This window comes from Hemicordylus capensis, chromosome 10 (assembly GCF_027244095.1).
Source record: "Hemicordylus capensis ecotype Gifberg chromosome 10, rHemCap1.1.pri, whole genome shotgun sequence".
Lineage (NCBI taxonomy): Eukaryota > Metazoa > Chordata > Lepidosauria > Squamata > Cordylidae > Hemicordylus > Hemicordylus capensis.
In genome coordinates, this window is record NC_069666.1 from 29,711,408 (window position 1) to 29,724,943 (window position 13,536).

The 13,536-nt window shown below is 53.3% G+C and overlaps 1 protein-coding gene, 1 long non-coding RNA gene and 1 other non-coding gene across 6 annotated transcripts in view; 1 reads left to right on the forward strand and 2 right to left on the reverse strand.

Annotated features, from left to right (window-relative positions):
• LOC128334739 (uncharacterized) lies at nucleotides 1–4,982 on the reverse strand. Of its 2 annotated transcripts, none has more exons than XR_008311382.1 (3): nucleotides 4,596–4,982; nucleotides 1,101–1,171; nucleotides 1–363 (listed from the first exon to the last, which is right to left on the reverse strand). It is a non-coding gene; the product is annotated as an uncharacterized LOC128334739 (long non-coding RNA). The 2 variants fall into 2 exon arrangements; XR_008311383.1 differs by having other exon boundaries at nucleotides 1–366.
• On the reverse strand, nucleotides 3,206–3,302 carry LOC128335230 (Z30 small nucleolar RNA). The gene has a single exon (XR_008311551.1). It is a non-coding gene; the product is annotated as a Z30 small nucleolar RNA (small nucleolar RNA).
• A 190-nt stretch (nucleotides 4,983–5,172) lies between the features above and the next one.
• The window catches only part of NEDD4 (NEDD4 E3 ubiquitin protein ligase), a 45,850-nt gene continuing 37,486 nt past the window's right edge, over nucleotides 5,173–13,536 (forward strand). For all 3 annotated transcript variants that reach the window (XM_053272523.1, XM_053272524.1, XM_053272526.1), the window contains exons 1-3: nucleotides 5,173–5,330; nucleotides 11,550–11,623; nucleotides 12,834–12,912. In XM_053272523.1, coding sequence (XP_053128498.1) covers nucleotides 5,259–5,330; nucleotides 11,550–11,623; nucleotides 12,834–12,912 — 225 coding nt within the window. In that variant the 5' untranslated portion in view covers nucleotides 5,173–5,258. The remainder of the gene's footprint in view (nucleotides 5,331–11,549; nucleotides 11,624–12,833; nucleotides 12,913–13,536) is intronic.

A 13,536-nucleotide genomic window follows, 5' to 3' on the forward strand; every position in this document is an offset into this window, starting at 1 on the left:
CTTGTGTGTTTGCTTGGCAAAGTGTTGTTTTTATTAAAAAACAAACAAACCAGCTTAAGCCTAATCAAGTTTTGATGAGATTTTAAACACCTGTTTTAGGAAGGAAATGCCCAGAGCTGTGACTAGAGTTACTTTCATGAAAAGAGGTTTTCCAGACCTCAAGCACATCATTGTGGATGATGCTCAGAATTTCTAAACCAAAGATGGTGACTGGTACATGAAAGCTCAGGGCGCTGTGTACAGCAATAGCACTTCTCTTGGGATCTTCTGGATGTTTTCCGATTATTGGCAACTAAACCTCCCTTATAAGACTGGTCTCCCAGCGGTCATCAGCCAATATCCTCAGCTCCTCCTCCAGGAATGCTGCTGAGACATATAAAATCATAGACAAAGCGATGAGACCCACAATAGAACAGAAACCATCAGAAACTATTTGTGCGTTTTTGAGGAAATTGCTAAGAAAAAAAGAGTGTGGCGATTCCATGCCCAGTGTCTGCAAGATGAAAACAGGCCGGGAGGAGGAAGAAATGCCCACTTGTGTAGCTAAAGGGAGTGAGGAATATCTGAAAGAAGAAGGCAACTCGAAGGAAGATCGAACAATTCTATGCACCTCCCAAAAAACGCCACCCACCCTCCAAAGAGTTTTAAAAACTCTTGGGACCAGAGATGAGAGAGCTCTGCCTGGATCCAAGTTGTGTGTCAGCTAACAAGATTTGGGAGAATGAGATCATCCTGGACAGCATTCGCCGTTTTTCAGGCCTGGAGAGGCCCAGCGTACTGGCTCCCAGCTAGTCATTTTTCTGGAAGGGGAGGAAATCAGTCCTCCTAACATTTATATATCAAACAATAAAACCACATACAATATTAAACTATTAGATTCGTATGGAGAGCAGGAAAACAAAATCTTAATGATAACAAAGCTCATTTGTTGGCCTCCCCATAACAAATTGTTCTTAGGGCAGTTCACAACACAACATTAAAAAGCATCCCATAAAAACATAGAGTACGACAAATAAATTACAACACAAAATTAAAATGACAAAATACAATACAAAAACTTTTAACACAATGTTTTGGATTTGTTTAAAACAAAAATATACCTGTAAATAATTGAGAATAGCAAAATAAAGGGTCCCCCACTGTGTTTGGGCTAAAAACATCTCCCCACTTCCTTTAAAAAAAATAAATAAGAATTTTTATTAAGAAACAGATCAAAGAGAGCAAAGACAAATAATCATAAAAGCAATTTAAAACCAATCATTTTTCATGATGAAAAACCTCATTTTTCTAATTAATTACATCAGTAAGGAACAAATATCTAGAACAAGATAAAGCAAAAGAAATTCAGACTCTTAAAATTGTAAAATCTAATCTGATCAGCTTCTTGTAAATTACATATCAAAAACACTATAAGTCAAATCCAGAAAATGGGAACAAAGTTTGACCATAACGGATATTATAATTTATAAAGGGTTCCCCAACAGACATGAATAATTTAGTAGACATACCATGTACATAAACCGAGACTTTCGAAATTGAAGCATAATCTCACACTTTCAAAAACCAATCGTTTAAAGAAGGAATTTCCAACCCTACACCAATTAGATGCATATATAATCCTAGCCGTTGTAATCATATATAAACACAGTTCGTTTGACTTGGCAGGAATATAAGGTTTTATCATACTTAAAAGAAAAAATTCTGGAAGAAAGGGAATCAACGTCTAAGATTTGTTCAGTTTTCATATGAATTTGTTTTCAAAACTGTTGAGCTTTATAGCAACTCCACCACATATGGTAGAATGAACCTGAATGTGAATTACATTTCCAACATTTCTTAGAGAAAGAATAATCTGTTTTGTTAATAGTCAAAGGAGTTGTATACCATCTGAAGAACATCTTATACCAATTTTCCCTTAGATTGGTACCCAAAGTAAATTTCACATTCTTTTTCCATTGGTATTCCCAATCCGAAAGATCGATCTATCTATTAAAGTTCTGCATCCATTTTATCATCCATTCTTTTATCTGCTCAGTCTCCGTTTCATACTTTAGTAATAGCTTATAAATTCTGCCTAATAAATGATTAGTGTTTTGGGTGATTAATTCTTCAAATTCAGTCAGATCTCTAAGTTTCCCACGCTGTAACTGTTCCGAACTACTGAGCTGATCTGAGCTTGTTGGAGCCAGGATGCTTGTTGAGTTGTTTGCCTGGAAGAAACTGATTTGTCCAGAGCTAAATATTGGGCCAAAACATCTCCCCACTTCCAAGAAGACAATGAAAAGCAGGAGGGGGAGAGATGTGTAAAATGCACCTTATATATTTTGCATATTTTTGTGCTTCTCCATGACCTATAGATATCAAGTCCTGCATACACAACCCTGCCACTGAAACTAGCAGATGCACTACTGAAATATGCTGGGGAAAAGGTTTGAATAATTGGGGGTTTTAAAAGAAGGAGTGCTGAATCCAATCAGATTTTAACAGTGATTGCACTGAACTCATTTTTAATGCTCAAAGATCAGCTCAATAATACAAAAATGATGTCATATGCAAGACAAGCAGAAGATCTTTATCAGATTCAAATTTACTGTGTTTCAAATTAACCACATATGGTGATTATCTAATAAAAAGAATGATTGAAGTTGAAATCCTGCAAATTCCCAGCTTTTATTTTATTTCCCTTCTGCAAGCACGTTAGTGTTTTTTAAAAAATCCCATTACATGTTTTGTTTCTTGAACTTCCTTATCAGTGTAATTGATGCAAAATAACTTTGCCCGATCAATGGCAGGCCTCACCTATTTACAATATTTTTGACGAGATGGAAATGTTTTATCAATATTATTTTCCTGCTCTGAAATGAAAAGCAGCTTCTTCTCCCCACCTCCCTGGCCCTTAATGGACCGCTTCCTATAGGAACATAGATTTCATTTTCTCCCCACCCCCTTCCCTCCCTCCCCCCACGCCCTGGGGACAACTGTCCAAACAAACTGCAAAAGATTCCTGGGTAGAATACAACAGGTATCTGTATTGTGTGCCCTTAGACCCTGGCAGTCTCCCATCGTCATTTTACCCAAAACTAGCAGCAGTCAAGCACAAACCCCAAAAAGGTCAGCAGCAACTAGCAAGAAATTGCCAGTGTGCAATCCAGGCGCTCCCAGTCTCAGAAGCAGGGAGGTCCCCCTGCACGAAGACAGCCAGAATTGGCTCAGAGAGAAGATTGCGTGATCACGTCCTGGTCAGAGTCCAAACCGAAGTCTTTGCAATACCAGGTCAGACTATACTTTGCACATCATCGCCCCTGGCAAATTCCAAAGGTGGTTCTCCTTCTTAAGCACACACACCAGCAGTTTAGCCCCAAGGCAATATAGCAAAACATTCTTTCCAGAAGTAGACTCAGCTTGGCTTGAACATGGGGTGACTCTACCGGGGCTAGAGAGAGAATTCATGCTGGACATGGCCGTGGTAAATATCAGAAAGTTTTTCACATGGGGCTTTTAAATGACCGATTGCACGATTGGAGACATGTGTGATACTCATTAAAGAAAACAGCTAATTTGAAAAAGCACTCTAATCCTATTATTTATGATCTTTTCTAGAGGTACCAACAAATGTGTCCAGACCACTTTAGAATATCATTGTAGAATAAGCAATACTTTATCTCTCTTCACACTTGCTTTGCTTTACTCGGTGACATATCAAAGGCATGCAGGTATACATGGGACAATTGCTTTTCATTTAATCGCTTTTCATGAGGCATAAAACACTTTTCCCATGAGCTGTAAAGGTACCAACAAATTTGTCCACATGTGTATCAGGCAGATTTACCCCCAAAGTCCCTATGTGCTATCAGGGAGCATGTCACACACAATTCGGGGTTTTCACTGTGTGTTAAGAGTGCAGCCTGTTTATATCTGGGGTAAAAAAAAAATCCACTCTTTGCATTGGGTTTCTGGGATAACTTTGAGTAAAGCCCTGCAGAAAACTTGTGGTAAAGCCTGCTGTGTGGAGAACTCCCAGAGAGAGAGCTACACCAGTTCCCCCAATTTTTGCAATGGGTTCCAGGGTTGATAAAAATTGATTAAAAAACAACAACTTTAAAATCAGATTTTTAATAATTTAAATTTGATTTTAATTTAAAAGATCATGAACATTAATCGTAACTTCTAATTATATTTGTTGAAGATGTTAACAGCAGGATATGGGGATGAGAGATGACAGACCTGATCAGTCCTATTCTGCAGGTGGTGTGCATGCAGCGCACACACAGAGTCAAGCCTCTGCTCCCCCAAGTGCAAAGACCAAGGTCAATGAATGAATGGAGGATTGGTGGGGAGGGAGGAGCAGAGCTGAGTGAGCAGGGAGAGGAGTCTCTGGATCTCAAAAGGCAAAAGATAGGGGAGCCGGGTGGGAACCATAGAAAGTGAAACCGAAAGTGACCAGAAGAGGCATGCCCATGCTGCTGCAGCGCAGGGGAAACGTTTCCTGAGCGAGCTTCTTCCATGGTAGAACTTTAGCAGGGAAACACCTTTCATGGCAGCCTGGAATAAAGAGACCCCATTTGGGAACATATTTTTAAAATGTGTGTACCCACCTTCTGAAAACGAAACCCCCCGGGCTGGCCACTGCAGGAGCCCTAGGAAGCTGCCTTCTTCAACCGAGTCAGACCCTTGGTCCATCTATCTCAGGACTGCCTACACAGACTGGCAGCGGCTTCTCCGAGATGGCAGGCAGGCAGGAGGAGTCTCCTCTTGCTCGGGACAAGGCAGCAGCTTCCTATCTACCTCCAGGACAGCCCCCTCCCTCTCCCCACCTCCCCGTCCTCCTCTCCCCGTCAGTCTCCTCCACATGCTCAAGCCCAACGCCTTAGGCCTGCTACCTCTCCCTCCCTCCGAGGGACGCCAGCCTGCGGGCAGCACAGCGCTGTTCGGAGGTCGGCAGGGAGCGAGGCGCAGGACAGAGCTCCGCCGGCCGCGGCGAAGGTGAGGGCCCCGCCCCCGCTGCCTCGCTGCCCAATGGTGGGAAGGAGGCGGGAGCGAGGGGAGCCAATCAGGGGCGAAGGCGGGCGTGGCGGGGGAGGGGCGTCTTGTCCGCGGCGGCTGCGGCGGCGGGCCAATCGGGAGCTCCGCCGGGGCCTGGGTGGGCGGGGCCGGGCTCCTCGGCGGGGCGGGGCCGCCTGTCAATCAGACGGAGGAGGGCAGCAGCCAGGCAGGCAGGCCGGGAGGCAGGAGGAGGCGGCGGCCCAGAAGGGCCCTCCATGGCTGCCGCCGCCGCCGCCGCCCGCTCGCCGGCCAAGGTGCTGGGGCTGCCGGACGGCGGGGACCGCGAGGTGAGTCTCCTGGCGGGCCCCTCCCCCCTCCTCCTCCTCCGGGGGCGCCCCCTGGCGGGCGGGGGTGGGCGGGCTGCCGCCTGCGTCACGGGCCTTGGCCGCGTCACCTGCCCACGTCTCTTGGGCCCGCCTCAGACCCCCCCGCCGAGGAGCCCTCTGTGCATGCTCAGAGGCGCTCCTCCTGGACACGCCCACCCGGCGTCCTCCGAGGCGGCGGTTGGCTGCTGCTCCCCGATGGCCCCCCCGGGCTCGCTCCCTGCAGGCCTCCCCCAGCCGCCCTTCCCGCCCGCCCGCCCGCAGGCTGGGCATCCGCCTGGTGGAGCTGCGCGGCTCTCCTGGGTGTCCTCCCTGCCTACTGCAGAGCAGCTCCCTGCCGCCCCCGCCCAGCGGCACCTGCTCCAGCAGCTGGCAGGGGCTGGAGAGCTGCTGCCTGTCAGAGCGCGCAGCCCTGCGCCCGAGGGAAGAGTGGCCTGGCTCGGGAAGGCAGCGGGGGTGTCGCCCCGTGACTCTGGCTGCTTGGCTGGGAGGCTGCTCGGGCGCCAAGGGGCCCTTCAGCGGGCCAGGACTCGCGTGGAGAGCCGGGCCCTGCGGCGCCCCCAGAGCCTCCCTTCCTGCGGTTGTCTTGGGTAGAACCCAGGAGGGGTTCCCCACGGCCCTCTCCTCCCGCGCAGTCTGAGAGGGTGACGGTGCCTCTCAGCACCTTCCTAGATCGCTGCCCCCCAATAGAGGAGTTCCCCAGCCCAGCGGGGCTTCGAACAGGCAACCTCTGGCTTGCTGGTCAAGTCTTTCCCTGCTGCTGCTTCATGCCAGGCCAGCCTTGCCCTGAACGGGCTGGGAGGGGGGCGGAGAAGCCCAGCCGGCTGGTGGCGCCCCTCACTGGGAGGCGTCTGGGGGCTCTTCAGCCGGGCTATGCAGGGGGCGTCCAGCGTTGGCCTGAGGTCTTGGTTGCTTCGCTCTTGGGGTTGGCTTGAGCTTGTGCATGGTGGGCTTTCCATGTCTCTCCCGGATGCTCTCATGTCTCTGCTGCTTCGGATGCTTCCACAGGCCATGATGGGGTCGCAGTAGGGCGGTGGCTCGCTCCGTTCGTTGGCCGGTACTGCTTAGATTAGGGTGTGACTACAGTGGTGCCCAAGAGGAAAGCCGGATCTGGCCGTGGTTCTTGGGTGAGGTGCGTGTGTCGAGACTCCTACGAGTAGCAGGTGCCGCCTCAGAAGACGCATTCCCTCCTGCAGCGCTTGAGAAGAGGAGGAATGCCTCTTCTGAGTGTGTGGCTGCCCTACTTGGATGTGTGAGGATTTGCACTCACAAAAACTCTGCTGTGCCATTGGGGCACTTCTTAAAGGGACCAGGAGGCGTTTTGAAACAAGCAAATTGCCTCGGAGTTGTGACCCTCTTCAAAAGAAGAGTTGGCTCCCAGTGCCAGAAATGGCCAAGTGGGTGAGGCTGTTAGAGGTGGTTGATTTTTACCCACAATAGGTAAAACAGCAGAGCACTAAGGAATGAGCACACACTCCAGTGACAGAGCAGGTAGCAGAGGATGGTTTGGATATTGCAGCTGTTCAGAGAAAACGCATGGAGATCCTTGTAGGACTAAATACTAAACATTTATTGGTTAAATACACTTGGATAGGAAAGACCTATCTCTAATCTAAAGGACTACATAGTGGATAGGTAAGGAGAGAGAGAGAGAGATGTTTCCATCTGCTCTCTAGGAGGAAAGGAAGGATTGTGACTCAGCCCAGGAAGTGCTGCAGAGTCCGTTCAGGGGTCATAGAGCAGGGACCGAGAGGGAGACCCGGACTCACTGTCTCTACTCCCAGTGATGCCCCTCGTGGTCATTGGGACAGTTGGTGCAAAAGGTCGATGCACTGGAAGGTCGTCTCCAACAGACGCGGCAAAGTGAGCGCTGCCCCTGGGGCATCTTGAACTGGGGCACCCTGCTGCCGCCTCGGCCGACACTCTTGCCTTCTGGTGCAGGCCTGGTTGCCCAGTGTGGTGGCGCCCAGGCCCAGCCCGCCTGGGCTTGCAAGCCTTGCCCTCCAGGCGGGCCCAGTGGTCCAAGCAGCTTCTGTGCGTGGTGGCGGCGGCCTGGTCTGCCTGCCTCCTCTGGACTTCAGCCCTTGCTGCGGGCCCTTGGGCCCCCGACCTGCTTGGAGCCTGCCCGCTCCCCTCCACACTGGGCCTCAGGCCGGGTGCCAGGCTGCTCTCTGGCACACTGTCGCTTCTGGCTCAGAGCGCAGCGCCTCATCCCGACCCGGATTGAGGCCACTTCGGTTACTTTCCCAAGCGGCTGAAAGGCCCCAGAATTCCCAAGATCCGAGCGAAAGCTGTCGGCGCTTCCTCGTTTCCTCCTCCTCCTCCTCCTCTTTAAAGGGCCCAAACGCAGACTCCATCCAGTGACTCTGTGTTGCAGTGGTGGCGGCTTTTTAAGTGGGTCTCTCTCTCTCTCTCTCTCCTCTCAAGGTTCCTGATGGCTTTGTTAAAACTCTTCTCCCAGAGCAGAGCGTGTGCCTTGCTGAGCTCTCTGAGGTCAGGCGGGGAGCCCAAGGGTGCTTGCCTTTGCACAGCTCTCCTTCCAGTGTGGGTCTGGCACCCACGGCCGTGGAGAGCGGGGCAGTGTCTGTTGGCAGTCTGGCTGGGTCCCGGCTTTCCTCATCGGTCTCTTTATGGAAGGGGGCATCTTCTTGGTGGCTAGAGCTTTACTGCCCACCCAGAGTCACATGAGCAACTTCCTGCCTCTGGGGATCTTTACGATTTCCAAAAGCTCTGCTCCTGCAGGAGAGGACAACCGACGGGATGAGATGGCTGGAGGAACCTTCCTTCCGAGGGAAGGCCGCAACGTTGGGGGACTTTTGCTTTAGAAGAAAGGGTGACTAAGAGGGACAGACGAGCCTTGTGAGAGCATGCGTCGTGTGGAGCAAGTGGGAGAGGGGTCCGAAGGGACGGGCTTTTCCGCACAGCATCCGGCTAATGACAGGACTGGCGGCCGCAAAAGGTGGTGATGGTCTCCAGCCTGGATGGCTCTGGGAAGGGGCTGGATGGATTCCTGCAGGAGACAGAAGCAGTGGCTCAATGCTGCGGGGGGCTGGACTTGGGTGGCCTGATCTGGCGGACTGCTCCTCTCTTCTCCGTCAAGAACACCCATGCAGCCAAGTGCATATGCCGACCGGTGTGGTGGTGGTGGTGGTGCTGCTGCTGGTGAACATGGGGAGGTGGGGTGGAAGACCCTGGCTGGGGTCCCTGCCCAGCGGGGGTGGCGAGCGGGTTCTGCCTGCTGAAGCCACGCGGGGAGTTCTCTGCTTGGAGGTGGCTCCTCTTTGGGGAGGTGCTGAGCAAGGTGCTTGGCACTGCAGGCGAGCTGCTGGGTCATGTGTGCCGCCACTCAGGCCCTTCTTGCCGGGCTTGCTGGGCTTTCCCTTCGTCACCTGCCACAACCCAGCAGCGTTCCTCGGAGCTCTTGGCCCAGCGTTGGCTTACCACTTGTCTTCTGGCGCGGTGCATTTCTGCGCAGGCTGTTGCCCAGCTCTCGCCACAGCAGGTCTGTGCAGACGGTTTCTACCCCCTCCAGCCACTTCTAAGACTGGGCGGGGGGGGGGGGGCGGCGAGCGTAGTCCTTGCAGCTCAGCCTCTGCCCAGGATCCCTCCGCTTTCTCTCTTGGGGTGTGGGCAGTGGGTGGCTGCAATCCTCAACGCGCTCCCCTTGCCATTCCCCTGGTGGCCCTGCTCCAAGCAGCGCATGCTGTCCCCTCCTCCTCCTCCTCCTCCTCTGCCCATATAGCAGCAGCAGCCGCCGCTGCCGCCGCCCAGTGAGAGCAGTCCTGCTCCTGCTTCCCCCTTGCGCTGGACACAGACACGACCTGCAGGGCCACACCTGTCCTTGTCTGCTGCGCTTGCCCCTGAAGGGATCTAGGGGAGCAGGAGGGGCCGAGGAGCCCCCGAAGGGCTGGCAGAAAGGAGGCTTCCGCAGTGGGGGTGTCTCGGAGCACAGTGGGACCACGGCAACCCCACTCTTGCTTTCCTGGGCGGGCAGGGGGCTGCTGAGCATCGGAGGTGGGAACCCGCGGCAGGCAATGGCTCTCCAAACACCGGTTCCTCCTGCTGGGTCCGGGGGCAAGAGAGTCCCCTTTCTCCCCCGTGCAAGAGGCCAGGCGCTTGTGGAGTAGCCTGTTCAGCCCTCGGTTCCAGCACCTCTGGCTCTTGGCACTCTCCGCGCTTCTGGCCTACTCCCAAGGGCTGGAGGGTCCCCCTGCAGCCGGCTGGGTGTGCAGTGGAGAGGTGCTTGTCGTCTCTCGTGGAGCTGCTGTCTCGAGTGGCGGGTGATGCCCTTGCAGGGCTTGCGCCTGCCTTCAGACAAGCTGAACTTCTCCAGGGCCTGCGTGCCTCCCAGGCTTGAATGCTGCCCACTGGCTTTCCTGGTTGACTTCTGCTGCTGCAGGTTCTTTGAGTTGAATGTCCCTCCGAAGGTTTTATGCATGAGAAATGTCTCTCTTCTGTCACTCTGGGGCAGAGCATAGCAAGGGCATAATGGGTGGTGGTGGGTGGTTTAATTATTAGGGAATGCAGGGCGGGGTGTATGTGTGTGTGTGTGTGAGTGAGAGAGAGGCTTCTAGTGCAGGATCATTCCCTCCAACGATGGACTAAGTACATAGGAAGCTGCCATATACTGAGTCAGACCATTGGTCTATCTAGCTCAGTATTGTCTTCACAGGCTGGCAGCGGCTTCTCCAAGGTTGCAGGCAGGAATCTCTCTCAGGCCTATCTTGGAGATGCTGCCAGGGAGGGAACTTGGAACCTCAGATGCTCTTCCCAGAGCGGCTCCATCATCCCCTGAGGGGAATATCTTGCAGTGCTCACACATCAAGTCTCCCATTCATATGTAACCAGGGTGGACCCTGCTTAGCTAAGGGGGGACAAATCATGCTTGCTACCACCAGACCAGCTCTCCTCTCCAAGTAGCGGGTGCCTGTCAGTTTGGACATGAGATTGTTGTCCAGAAATAAGAGTGTGACTTTTTGGGAGATTTCCTTAGTATGCAGAAGTAGATCGAGTTGTAAACTGAGAGCAGAAAATATTTCCAAATGTTGGAAAGCCCCGTGCCATAAGTGCTCAGGGCTGTCGAGTGAGAGTGTTGGTTGGTTTGGGGGTGGGGAGGGGAATGGGAGCTCCCTCTCTTCACAGCAAGCCTCCTCTGCAAAAAGGCACGCCGTCTGGGCAAGGGTCCTGTCCTGTCCCCCTCGCCTGGCTGGAGGCCTGGACAAGAGACCCCCTGCTTGAGCCCGGCGGCCCCCATCTCCCTTCGGTTTCCCCTTGAAAGCTGTCCTCGGCTGCTTGGGCTGCCCTCCGTCCCCTAGAGGGAGCCCTTTCCCAGGAAAGGGGAGACCAGCCGGCCCTGCTGCTTGCAGACCTGGCTGCAGAAGGCACTCACTGGCTGGCACGGTCTTCAGGGGGTTGGCCTGGACTGTCATGGGGACAGGGGCGTAGCTGCAGTTGCACAAGCAGGGACAATGGTCCCTGAGCCCCCGGTGGGGATGGGTGGGCGGGCAGGCCTGCCTGCTGGGTGACATCTTTGCTCCCTCCTTCGTGCCTCTCTGCTGGACATATTGCCAGGGAGCTGTTCCGGGTGCTCTCTCTTTTGGTGTCGGTCTTCTGGCCGCTAAAAGGGAAGGTCCCTGTGCTGCAGAAAGTGAGCAGCCAGACTCCTGCCCTGTCCCCGTCCCCACCCCCCACGCAGAATCGAGGGACTCTGCCTATTGGCTGCTGCACTGGGGCTGCCTGCCCTCTCCCCCTGTCCCCCCCCCAGACAATTCCAGCTTTGTGTGTGGTTTGGAAGGGGCTCTATGGTCATCAGTGTCACTTTGAAGACGAGGTTTTATTTTCTGCCCTTAAGAACTTAATTCTTTATGGACTGACTCATGCAGAATTACGAACTTGCCGCTCCTCTGACTTGCTAAGAGAAATGTATGTTGGGTCAGATAATTGCAGCCTGGCGTGGTAGGCTATCCATCAAACCAAATGCAAGTGTAAGCAGCACATGGACTGGAGCTCCACGTTCTCTCCTAAGCAGAGTTTCATTGAAGGGTGCAAGAAGATGAAGTGAGAGAAAGCTGAAAATGGGGGAGAATGATTGTTCCCAAACATTAGATGGCTTAGATACCTGTAAAAGACTGGGATGTGGGTGTGGGTGTGGTCAGATGTTAAGCATTCCTTCTTCTTTTTTAGGAGAACCTGCGGATAGTGAGGTTGAAGGTTATTGCTGGGATCAGCCTTGCCAAGAAGGATCTCCTAGGAGCCAGGTAAGGAGGCCTTCTCTGTGGAAAGAGGAGGGAGGTGCTGGGATTCTGTGCAACATGCTTTTGCCGTGGCTGTGTTGAGTGGTGTGGCCTTCCCGGCTCACTCCAGCACTGCTCAATTGGCCTTCTGGGACTCCTCTGTAGCAAGAGTTGGCAAGATGCTTTGGGGTGTGCTTGGCGGTGTGTCCAGGGTGTGTCCAACAGTGGACTCGGGAATGCTCTCCTGGGCCGGAGAGTGCAGGCTGAGGAGAGCCTGAGCACTGAAGGAGACAGGGATGGATTTTGGACCTGGGTTTGAATCCTTGTTCTGCCATGCCACTTGCTGGGCGGCCTTGGTCAAGTCACCATTTCTCAGCTGGACCTGTTTCACTGAGTGGTTATGAGAACCCAGCGAGGTCATCCCAGGTGTGCTCTCTTGAGACCCTTGGCGGAAAGGATAGAAATGTGACCTAAAAACCTTTCCTGGCCACAGGATGTAGATTCGTTCCTTTCATCCACTTGACTCCAGAACGTTTGCTGAAAACCTGACTTTGGTGCATGTAACTTTCAACAGGCTGCCCATAAACACCACCGTTAATTGGCTGCATACACACTTCACCCACTGTACCTTGGGCTGCCAACAGTTCCTCCTTAGACAAGTTCTCCTCAGTTTGGAAGTGGCGCGCCCGCCAGATTTGCCAGCCAGAGGAAGAGGAACTGGTGTGTGCCGAGATTCTTCAGCTGCTCTGGGAAGAGAGGCTTGCTGTGGCTCTCGAAACCCTTCTCAGTTTTGTTAGCCCAGCTCACACATTTGGTTCCAGTCCTCCCCATGGGCTGTTCCATTCCTGTCTGTCTCCTTCATTTCAGGGGGCCTGTCTCCGGGTTCGCTTCTGAAATGAATGCATGTCCTGTCCTTCGCCCAAAAACATGTCCATGTGTGCAGGCACCTGAAGGCAAGCCCGGCATCCTGTCTGAAGAGGGCTCACATCCCTCCCCTCTTCTCCCCTCCCTTTGCTTAACACCCGCTGCACCGTGGCGGGTTCTGAGTCAAGGGGCAAGTGGGCTAACTTCTCTCCTCCTCATGACTGGGGGAAACTGACCTCTTAGGCATGTGGCGAGGGGGACATCACCTGGCAGCGCCTGCTTAAAGGGGCTTGGGCCCGTGCCGAAATGTCTGACCAGTGAGTTCTGAACGATGCTGTCCAACTGCTTGTGCTCCTTGTCTCTTGCGCAGTGATCCCTACGTGAAAGTGACCGTGTACGATTCAGCGGATGGCATCCTTACCAGTGTGCAGACAAAAACCGTTAAAAAGGTTAGACTTGGCTCGCTCGCCCACTGGGAACAAGCTGGTGCAAAATTGAGGAGGAGGAGGAGGAGGAGGTGGTTACTCTCCTTGGGTGAAAAGTGCTGCTGGTCTGAGCGTTGGGCTTGCGGGACGCTGAGTGGCAAGGAAGACGCGCTTCCCCAGGCCTGGCCAAGGGCTGGTGCCAAGAGCCGTCACCCTCTCCCACGGCTCCGCTGCTGGCTCCTGTTCCTCTGGCGCCTTGCTGCTGTTCGCCAGCCGGGGGGGGGGGGGGGAGGAGGCTGCCGTCGTCGGCAGTCGTGAGGGACCAAAGTGCGCGGGCTGGGAGGCCACAAGCTGACTGGCAATACTGACGGGGAAATGCCATGAGGGCTGCTGCTGATGGGCGCCTCCCGGAGCTCGCTGCCACGTGCTGGCTGCCCTTCGCTCTTTTGTACGGGACCCATCCAAGTGAGCGCAGCTCGCGGCAGCCCGGGCTGGGGAGGAACAGGCAGGCATCTGGTGGTGCTGCGTCAGGTTTCCCGTAGCTGCCCTGGCGTGCTGCAGTTCAGCGGCTTGTTTCGGAGCACTGGCTTCCAGACAAATGCAGCTCTCTGCTTTTGTTGAGCAGGAGAGGGACAGGCCTCTGGAAGA